General features: G+C 33.7%; 1 protein-coding gene across 4 annotated transcripts in view; it reads left to right on the top strand.

Annotated features, from left to right (window-relative positions):
* The first annotated feature begins 386 nt into the window (after positions 1-386).
* The window catches only part of LOC121378192 (brain-specific angiogenesis inhibitor 1-associated protein 2-like protein 2), a 28,461-nt gene continuing 17,640 nt past the window's right edge, over positions 387-11,207 (top strand). For all 4 annotated transcript variants that reach the window (XM_041506266.1, XM_041506264.1, XM_041506265.1 and 1 more), the window contains exons 1-8: positions 387-523; positions 2,210-2,285; positions 2,679-2,771; positions 4,053-4,114; positions 4,924-4,995; positions 5,637-5,768; positions 5,943-6,008; positions 6,423-6,509. In XM_041506266.1, the coding sequence (XP_041362200.1) occupies positions 473-523; positions 2,210-2,285; positions 2,679-2,771; positions 4,053-4,114; positions 4,924-4,995; positions 5,637-5,768; positions 5,943-6,008; positions 6,423-6,509 (639 nt within the window). In that variant the 5' untranslated portion in view covers positions 387-472. The remainder of the gene's footprint in view (positions 524-2,209; positions 2,286-2,678; positions 2,772-4,052; positions 4,115-4,923; positions 4,996-5,636; positions 5,769-5,942; positions 6,009-6,422; positions 6,510-11,207) is intronic.

Below are 11,207 nucleotides of genomic sequence, written 5' to 3'. Positions count from 1 at the left end.
GAGGGAAACGACGTACGGTACTTGCCGTTGTTACCGTGGTAAAATTCGAACCATGATGGTTTCGTTTAGTTATTAGTTATTATCATGTTTATGGTCCCCGTAAAATATTTAAGCGAGTGGGAGTGGCAATATATATATTGCCACCCCCACTCGCTTCCTACGCCAGTGTTTATAATACAAAGAACATGGTACATTTTAAAACATAAGTAGGAAAATTTAAATAAGAAAATTTATAGTCATGTAAGGATTTTAAGTGAATAATTGCACGTTTTGTCACTGGTGATTCGTTTTATTGTTCTCTAATGTGTTTAAAGGGAAGTAACTATTTGTGTATTTGTCAACAGGAAGTCACAAGTACCTTAACCTTTGACCTGTCAATCAAGGGAAAAAAATACACAAATCGTTGACTTTGCGATTGATTATTTTTGTACGTCTTTTAGCGATATTATGACCTTTTAGATGAATATTTGTAATGATGTGGAACACAGAGGAAGCTTATAAACTTACTGAGTCAATATACAGGGTAAGATACGGTAAATCTGAGAAGAAAGTTGTTAGAATTTTTAGGACACGCCTTAATTGCTGAAACGACCACCTGTAGAAAAGTCGGAGTGTGACACAGTGTGACACATAACATGGCTTCGACATAGGTGTTTACCTAATGACGGGTTGAAACAGTAAATACCAATAAACTAATAGAATGTTTGAAGAAACATTAAAATCGAAATGGTTAAATGAACCTGTATGCTCTGAGGGACTTTAATTTTATTTACTTTTCCCAATACAAATATGGATTTTAGCATTACAAACAGAATAATACCAATAGAGCCTTGATGACTTTTTAATAGCTGTGTATTACAGCTGAGATTTTAAAACAATAAACATAAATTTCTGTTGACTTAAGTTGATGTGTCTGTGATATATGGAGGTGTTAACATATATATTTGTACATGCATCCGGATAAATCAACACCAGGCTCGGAGTAAACACGGTCACCTCTTTTACTTCAAGTAATAAACTAGTGTAATAAAAACACAGGTTCACTGAGTTCTTTTTAACTGTTTAAGGTTTATTATTTAAAATTAAGTAGTGTCAACAAAAGTACTATAAATCATTTAGTAATATACCTAAAATTTAAAAATTAAATAAATATTCAGCATGTATATAATGTCAATAAGTGGTGTAGCAATTGGAAATACATGTATACATTTTTTTACGTTAGCAAAACTGTACACTAATCTTAATATTTTAAACTGGAACACTGTACTTCTGTAAATGATGGATTTAACTTGAGCAATCATTGCATGAACAAAATAATTTTTCTTGTGTACTTTGATTGCTGGACAACTCTCCCCAAAACAAGCTCGCCTGTTTAGTCAACTAGCCCCCAAAATGTTGTCAACATACATTATTGCCTACAAGTGGGGGTGTGGCAAACCACCCTGCCCCCGGTTCCTACGGACCTGTATATATACATTTACATCTTTATATATTACCTATTTGGCAAAATATCTTATCTTTACCCCCTGTCAGTTATGTTAGATCCTGTACTTCTGGATAAAGATTAGTATCCACATATCAAAACCAATTATTTTCATTTGATAAATTCATTTCAGGTGACGGTGGCGGTTACAGCTAAAAATCTGATTTCATTACATGTTAATCACTTTTTTTGGTAGGGGGTGGGGGGTAAGAAAGGGCATTATAAAGAATTTATATTGTGATTGTTTGACATGTTCCTTTTTTTTTTTTTTAATTGATATATTATATATATAATTATATAATATTGAAGTAGTTTTCACTGCAGAACCTCAGGGCTAGCTCTGGCAGTCGCCAGATTTGCCAATTACGAATTTTAAAAGTTATTGGCAAATATTATTTTAATTTGGCGAAATAATGTCATGTAATAATTGACATTTTTCAGAAATTAACTGTCGATTTCTGCAATTTTTGAAGTTTAATGGACAATTTGGAGAAATGTTTTTCTCACCCAGAGCTAGCCCTGGAAACTCCTCCCAGTGGTCATTGTATTACAATTTGTATCTTCTTTTCATAAAAAGCTGCATTATTTAATACATAAATTCCCATATTGTACCTCTCATTTACATCTGTAATAAAACATTATTTTATCCGTGTCATGCATGCACATGTAAGTGTGTGTAATAGTAAATATATGTTATAATTTAATGACATTACATTGTTTCTACAGAATCTTTCAGAAAGTTTCAACCCAGCAATTCGCCAAATTATAGCATGTGGAAAAGCATATCATAAAGCACTTAGTGGTAAGTACATGTATTATGTAGAGGGCAAGAGACATTTATAACAGAATTTATTTCACTTCCGGTTCATTGAGTTTAAGTATTCACTATCAAAACCAAAGTGAAAAATATTTATTTTTAATTTGACTAATATTCATAGACTTGCAACGACAGGAATATAATACTGCAGTTCATATTGGTATTGCTCATTATCAATGTCATAGTACTGAATACGCCTCGTTAATAATGTCATGTTATGTACCTAGGTTAGAATAGCCATATTACACATAGGTGCATATCAGTGATTCTTTTTGTCCAACATTTGTTTCAATTCTTTCAGCCACCATGACGAAGATAGTGTCACATGGGCTATTTATCTTTGTTTTAGTTTTAGAGGTTTTTTTTAAAATATTTCAGCTGTGTCTTCACCTGCAAAAGCTTTCATCGAAGCACTGGCCAAGGCAGGACACAATGGGCAGAAAGTTGGTAAAGGTGGCACAGAAGAATTGGGTAATTATTATTGATATAATAATTTATCATCCATTATATGTTTTTGTAGGAGATATCGCTGGCATTATAATTTGCGATAGTCTCCTAGGCGATATCGCTTCTTATAATCTTAATTGGTCAATTTTAATCACAATACATTATTTTTTATGTCACTGTGTATGTTTCAACACTAAACCTATCATTAGTGACATCACGCCACTGTCGTTCTGCTAGTTAACGAGTCTACCGTATAGTGACATTCACCCACATTTCTGACATTGTTTACATTCTGACATTGTTTACAATTGTCGCAAATGAAAAGTATGATAATGGATGATAAAAAGAATAGCCCCCTCATGTCTTGTGATATCATAATTTATCAGCACTCATTGATAAACGTATAAAAATCCTCGATACGCCTCAGATTTCATACTTTTATCAACTCGTGCTGATAAATTATGATACCATAAGACACTCGTGGAGTATATCCTCTATATATACGTTTTAATGACATGCATGTGTTATATAAAATTACATATCAGGGCTCAAAATAGGAAGTAAGTTGTGACCTGCTAAGACAAAAAACTATGTCCTGCTGGAAATAAATAAATAAAGAAATGTTTTATTTAACAATGCACTCAACACATTTTATTTACGGTTATATGGCATCAGACATATGGTTAAGGACCACACATATAAATTAAATATTGATTTCTTTGATAATATCTTTGATTTTTATTATCAGGGCTCGAAACGACCTGTTGCCAGGTCGCCAAAATGCGACCAATGTCCTGTTTGGGTGACTTAAATATAAAAAAATAATGATGTTAGTTGGCCAAATAATATTATTTGGGCGATCTTCTTTAGAGCTATAACATATGAGCCACTATTAATATTTGTATTGCATCTATTTATTCCACATTAAAATCTTGCTCATGGCTCATGGTTCGCTTACCTTAATTTGCCAACATCCATTATTATTTTTTGGGTCACCATATTTTTTGGTGAGTTTCGAGCCCTGGTTATACCATCTTAAATTGTGATTTTTGTTAATGAAATGTTGATTTGTTTGATAATATCTGTGATTTTTGTTATACCATCTTAAATTGTGATATTTTATTAATTAAATATTGATTTGTTTGATATTTTAGATTTTTTATTATACCATTTTAAATTGTGATTTTTGTTAATTAGATATTGATTTACAGATAATTATTATTTTACAAAATAATTTTTTGCTTTACTTTTTTAGTTTGATATTTTCTTTTTGTTTGCTATTTTCTTTTTTTGTTTTATATTTAGGTGCATCTATTTTAAGGATTGCTGAAATTCAAAAGGAAATGCATACCAAGTTTGAGGAATGTGTAAGTGTTCATTAATGGGACCAAAGAAAACACTAAAATAATATAATGGTACTACAGCTGATGATACGATACCTTGACTTGTGTATCAATTCATATTTTGATTATGTATTGATTCCAATAATAATTCAGTATTCCAACACCAATTTGTACTGGTATATACTTATTGACAAGTATCGTGGGCTGTGTATCGTGTTACATATCGTATCATGGACTAAGTATCGTGTTACGTATCATATCATGGTCTATGTATTGTATCATGCTATGTATTTTATCATGGGCTATGTATTGTGATATGTAATGTATCGTGATATTTATCATATTATGGGCTATGTATCATGATACATATCGTATCGTGAGGTAGACATATCGCGACATGCCTAGTAAAAAGAAGAGATCTATCATAATGTAAATAGCAGCCTATCCATATTATTGTAACAATCATTTGCACGTCTTTGAGTGAAACATACATAGGGTTGATTGCTGGTGTCTTAAAAACTTTATATGCAGGAATGTATGCTAAGGACCATAGTAAGCATCTGTACTAGAAGTTTAGTTAAGATATTTAAAGATATAATCAAAAGTAGAATAAAGTTATCTTTAATTTTAATTTATTGATAGTAATTGGCCAATCATTATTTAAAAAAATTGTGTTTAAAAACAGGAGCAAGTTAGGGTAATTTGAATGAGATATTCAGGTTTCAGCAAACTTATTTTTTAAGGTGTAGCTTGTACATTAATTCTATAGATCAGTTTAGTTGCAATTAATATTTGATTTTAATTATTTTATGTGTATTTTTTGTTTGTTACAGACTCGTGCAGTTTTTTCCGAGTTAATCATCCCATTAGAAAACAGGCTGGATAATGACTTCAAAAATGCTACAGTTAGTATGGCCGTTTTTCTCTTAGTAATCAAATGATTTAGTTATTAAGTTAAAAATGTTCAACTTATTTATCATAAATGTGAATTTATGTATAAAATGAAGACCTGTCTTTTTTTTCACCTACATAGAAATGTTTTTAATAGTTTAAAACTATATTAGCAGTGTTTCTGCCAGAAAGAAATTTTTGGGTATGGCACTATGGAATTGAATGCAACCACAGCAGTCAACAGGGTTAGGGTTAAGAAAATCATATAGTAATGATAGAGTAATTAATTTTGTGAAAAAGTAACTTTAAAAATTTTAATCTGCCAAAACATTTGGGTATGTCGCCATACCCGTTTTACCCTCTGGCAGAAACCCTGACTAGTATCCACTTGAGTTCTACTCTTAACATGCTGAGTTTCACCTGTTAGGGACACCCAGGCTGGATTGGTCATCAGGTAACTTGTGTAGACTGATATAGACTACGGTAAGCATGAGGTAAGTTAATCCTAACAGAAACCTCTAGTGCTAAAGTCCGGCACACTCTTAATAGAGCACAGTAGCTACTGTAGTTTGTACTCAAGTTTTCTTCAGTTTGTCTTTTCATACAGTTTTATCTACACCCACGTGTATTTTAAGTTTAATACTTTTTATTTCAGGCGGAACACAGGAAGTACCTGCATGGACACAAGGGGTTTGTGTCCCCATACATCAAGTCACACGAAGCCCTGAGAAAGTTTCAAAAGAAAAGCAAATCAAAGAGAACATTTGATGAGCAGAAAGAGTCCCAGGTAATGAGTAGAAGTTATTTTATTTCTTTTTACAACTTGTGCTGCACCATATAAACCAGAATTCTGTAGAACTGATAAGATAAACCTTTATAAAGCATTATATTTCAAGAAACAGGAAGTTATTTTATTAATAAGTTATTTATTATAACATTTTGTTAAAATATTCTGTTTCAGTATGTCAGAGCTGTTACAAGATGCAAAGAGAAACTAGATGAGTTCCGTATCCAAGGATTAAAACTGGTGAGTGTTGTATATTATTAAAAATAAAATACTTATAGACATTGCATTGTATTTTAATTTGTAAAATTTAAGTTACTTTTACTGTGAAACCACTTTTGTTTGTGGTTGTCTAATTTTCATGTTAATCGTGGACCAGAGGTGTCAGTGGATTTAATAAACAATCAAAATATAATCATACATGTATAATACAAATTTATAATACTACCTTTTCGATCTACATATTTAAGTACCCAGCAAAATATGTATTTTAACAAAACCACAAAAATCTAAGCCCACAAAAGTAAAGGATTTCATAGTATGTAAATTTTAATGTTGCCCTTTTTTTTATTGTTTGCCAGTTTTAAGATTGCCAGTTACCTGCCCACCTGTTTGTTGCTAACTGATATACATTTGTAGGTGATTATTATTTGACAGGCATTGTTGGAAGAACGGAAATACTACTGCTATCTGCTAGATAGACTGTCGTCACTCTGTATGTTCCAGGCAACCTACTGCAAACGGGTAAGATTCCATGTGTTTAAAGAGAGAATTTAACGAGTGAATTTTTTCTTATAGCAGCTTGTTATACCTGGTCCAGTAAAGGGATAAGCTATGTTTTAGTGATTTTCTAGTGAATGTTTAATATCTGAAAACTGACGTTTGAATGTTGTGAGGGGATGTAACTAATACCCGGTAATGTCTTGGGGTGTCATTAATAATCTTTCATTTCCAGGTTTGGATTATGACTGGTGGAAGGAAATACAGAGCCTATTAAAATACTTTAAAAAAAAGATGATGTGAGACGATAGTGAAAGTTTTAATGAAAATATAACAATTTCATCAAAAAAAATTGGGATGAAAATCTATGATTTATTTCATTATGGCCTAATGGATGTGTTGAGGGATTTGTGAGTAATATTTATGAAGTTTTTCAGGTTTGGAATTTTGAATTGCATTATGGGCAGTTAAAGGCATATTGTCACAGACCACTGACCTATTACATGGCCTAACAAAGTATTACCAAAAAATATATATATTTGATTTGTCCCTAAATGTACTTTATTCAACCATCTACGTAACCACCATACTCCACTTATTAATGATATTTTGTAAAAATCATTGAATTATGGCAGTGGTCCATAATTAAAAAACTAACATTGCTGAGAGGGTTGACATGGATTTCACTCCATCATGGTGTAGTTAAAGTGATGCAATAGCTAGATTTGGTCTGTAAACATTAATGTAATTTTGATTTATTATTAATTTTTAGAGAAATAAGGTCCTTAAATCTGTGACAGTATACCTTTACGGAAAAAAAAGTGCTGAGAATTAATATTTTCTATTTAGGCAAGATGTCACTTTGCATCAAATCATTACATATTAAATTATGTCCATGAAATAAAAAAATCCCTGAAGATCCAAAAACAAATCAATGAAAATACTTTTAGAACATCATTGACAGTCATGGTTAGTCATGGAAAGCAGATGAAACATGTATTAAAAGTTTTATATATTATTCAATGGGTATAACCATTTTAAGATATCAGTTTTTCATTTCAGATATAGTTATGTTTTTTCTTTCAGATACACCCAGTTGGTATGCTACTGTTAAAACAGTTCTTATTCAGTTATATTTTGTATAAATAGTCCGTGTCATACTGCATACCTATAATATTAACATAGAATATTTGCATTATAATATCATTATTTATGTGCACATTTCTGTTGTCTAACAACTCTGTTTCTTGTATATAGTATTCTCATTAGTATTCACTTAGAGGAAGACAGAGTAGGAGGTTAAACAAAAATCTTCATGCATATTAATTTTAATCTCATGTTTATGTAGCATATTTTTTTAATGCATTATCAACATACGGTATAATCTTGAACGTGTATCATTTCTTATCCTGTTCTCTGTTATTAACTAACACATTATTGTTCTGGTTTGCAGTATTTTGGAGATGTCGATTAATGATTGTTTTCAAAATGTTAATGATTATCGTAATTAGTTATATTTGTGTTAATGATTCTAATTTTATAACTTTTTTCAGTCTTAAATAAAATAATTATTTTTAGTTTTTTTAGACCAACCGTTATACAATTTTTTTTGCTGCAACTGCTATCTCATAGAAAATGTGCTATTGTTTCAGCTATAAATGCTTTCTAGTATTTTATTTTTAATATGCTATTAAAAAATAATAATCCAAAAACCCCAACCCAACTGACTGCTAAAATATATCTATATTTTTTTCCTCTCTCAATATCTATATTTTTTAATTCTTTATTTTTCTTTTTTATTGGCAAAGGTACAATTTACAAAACATAAATTATAAAATACAAGACTGCTAAAATATAGAGTGTAGTTACAGTAAACCAAGTGTGTTTTTAAGGTTGGTCTAAATCATTAATGACATGATGATACTACCAGTGTTTAATCTTTAACAGTTGCTTACCGCTGCAGTCTCACAACCCCATTCTATTACTGGTGTGTGTGTAATATTTACTTGTTAGTTGTTAGTGATGTAACAAATAACGTGTCTTATTATACATTCTTAATACATGGGATCACAAAACATGTAAACATTTCTTGCCTTTTCAAAGCAAATACTGTTTTTACATATGATGTAGATTGGAGGTAACAGCCGAACAAAATCAAAGAATGGCGCATCACAGGATGAAAATTAAATGATGCAATCTATTTTGAATGTTAAACATTTACTGGAGACTGCAGCTTTAACTGGTTATAGGACATTGTTAGTCATAGGTAATAGTAGGGCCATTTTATATACGGTCTCCGTTTTGCTCCACCCAGAACACTCTGTTTACTAGTCCCCTACCGGTCCAACTGGAGGCGACTGTATGTTTCATCTCTGTCCTTCTGACCATCTGTTGAACTTAGATTTTGGAATTTTTATTAGCACAATGTCTGAAGATATTGAGTTGAAATTATGTCTATACTGTTATAATGTAGAGTTACAGATCAAGTTTGAATTTCATGAGGATTCAGGACTAGCTCTGGGTGAGCAAAAATTTTGCCAAATTATCTAATAAACTTCAAAAATTGCAGAAACCCAGATATTTTCTAACAAAATATCAATTATTTCATAAAATTATTTTGCTAGTTGTTTTTAAAATTTGCAATTGGCGAATTTGGCGAGTGTCAGAGCTAGCCCTGGTATTTATTAAAAAAAGGTATTTATCCATGTTTATGAGTTATGGCCCTTGAACTTAGCAGATTTATGGCGTCTTGTGGGGAACATATATTGCTTTAGCATTACTCTCAGAATACTTGCTGCAGATCATTTATATGTACACTTGGCCTAGGAATTGTAACTGCTTTAAACAAGATTCAATCATTGTTTTGGTTTTAATTTATTTTGCAATAAACCGAGTATTCCAGACAGGACAAAATGGAGACATGTAGTCAGTATATGAAATGGCCCAGTACCAGTTCTAATCAGCCAGCTAGTTCATGACATGTAGTTTGCAACTAAAACCATAACAATTCTCACACTACAACTCAGTCTTATGATAGCTTTTGCTACTGCAATTTCCTCTATGATCGTAGGTGTTGGAGTGGATAGTATTAGGATGAACTGTATTATTTTTTAATTTTCACAAGTCAAGCATTGTTTCAGCCCTCGATATTTACAGTCACCAGCTGCTGCTGCAAAAAGCTATTGCAAAATTTATTTATTATTATTGAGTATATACCATATACATGTATACTGTTATTATTTGATAGTGTATATTATAATTGCTGTTGCGAGGTGATCTGAATTTTAAGGGATTTATTTTACCTATCAAAAATAGTGTTTTATTCTTAGTCTAGAAGTAGCTGTCATTTTCAATCTTTTAGACACCATATATACTTAATTTGTTTGTTTTTGGTTTTTTATTTATGGATATATATTTTGTGAGGAATGGAAGTGCATGCAATCATGTCTTACGAAACATTTATAATTCAGTATGATTTGGAATTTTGCAAATTAACCCTGGAAGCTGTCATTTGAAGTGAACATGGAATGTTGTGTTCATGTAGCATCATTGTTCTGATCATGCTGCCAGTGGGCCACTGGTGGACAATCGGTTGTTTCAGTGGTGTTCCGCCATCGTTCTGATCATGCTGCCAGCGGACCACTGGTGAACAATCAGTGGTTTCAGTGGTGTTCCGCCATCGTTCTGATCATGCTGCCAGCGGACCAATGGTGGACAATCAATGGTTTCAGTGGTGTTCCGCCATCGTTCTGATCATGCTGCCAGCGGACCACTGGTGGACAATCAATGGTTTCAGTGGTGTTCCGCCATAGTTCTGGTCATGCTGCCAGCCGGCCACTGGTGGACAATCAATGGTTTCAGTGGTGTTCCGCCATCGTTCTGGTCATGCTGCCAGCGGACCACTGGTGGACAATCAATGGTTTCAGTGGTGTTCCGCTATCGTTCTGGTCATGCTGCCAGCGGACCACTGGTGGACAATCAATGGTTTCAGTGTTGTTCCGCCATCGTTCTGGTCATGCTGCCAGCGGACCACTGGTGGACAATCAATGGTTTCAGTGGTGTTCCGCCATCGTTCTGGTCATGCTGCCAGCGGACCACTGGTGGACAATCAATGGTTTCAGTGGTGTTCCGCCATCGTTCTGATCATGCTGCCAGCGGACCACTGGTGGACAATCAATGGTTTCAGTGGTGTTCCGCCATCGTTCTGGTCATACTGCCAGCGGGCCACTGGTGGACAATCAGTGGTTTCAGTGTTGTTTAGCCATCGTTCTGGTCATGCTGCCAGCGGACCACTGGTGGACAATCAATGGTTTCAGTGGTGTTCCGCCATCGTTCTGGTCATGCTGCCAGCGGACCACTGGTGGACAATCAATGGTTTCAGTGTTGTTCCGCCATCGTTCTGGTCATGCTGCCAGCGGACCACTGGTGGACAATCAATGGTTTCAGTGGTGTTCCGCCATCGTTCTGGTCATGCTGCCAGCGGACCAATGGTGGACAATCAATGGTTTCAGTGGTGTTCCGCCATCGTTCTGATCATGCTGCCAGCGGACCACTGGTGGACAATCAATGGTTTCAGTGGTGTTCCGCCATAGTTCTGGTCATGCTGCCAGCCGGCCACTGGTGGACAATCAATGGTTTCAGTGTTGTTTAGCCATTGTTCTGGTCATGCTGCCAGCGGACCACTGGTGGACAATCAATGGTTTCAGTGGTGTTCCGCCATCG

Source organism: Gigantopelta aegis, chromosome 8 (genome assembly GCF_016097555.1).
Source record: "Gigantopelta aegis isolate Gae_Host chromosome 8, Gae_host_genome, whole genome shotgun sequence".
NCBI lineage: Eukaryota > Metazoa > Mollusca > Gastropoda > Neomphalida > Peltospiridae > Gigantopelta > Gigantopelta aegis.
This window is presented reverse-complemented; position numbering and strand designations above follow the sequence as displayed.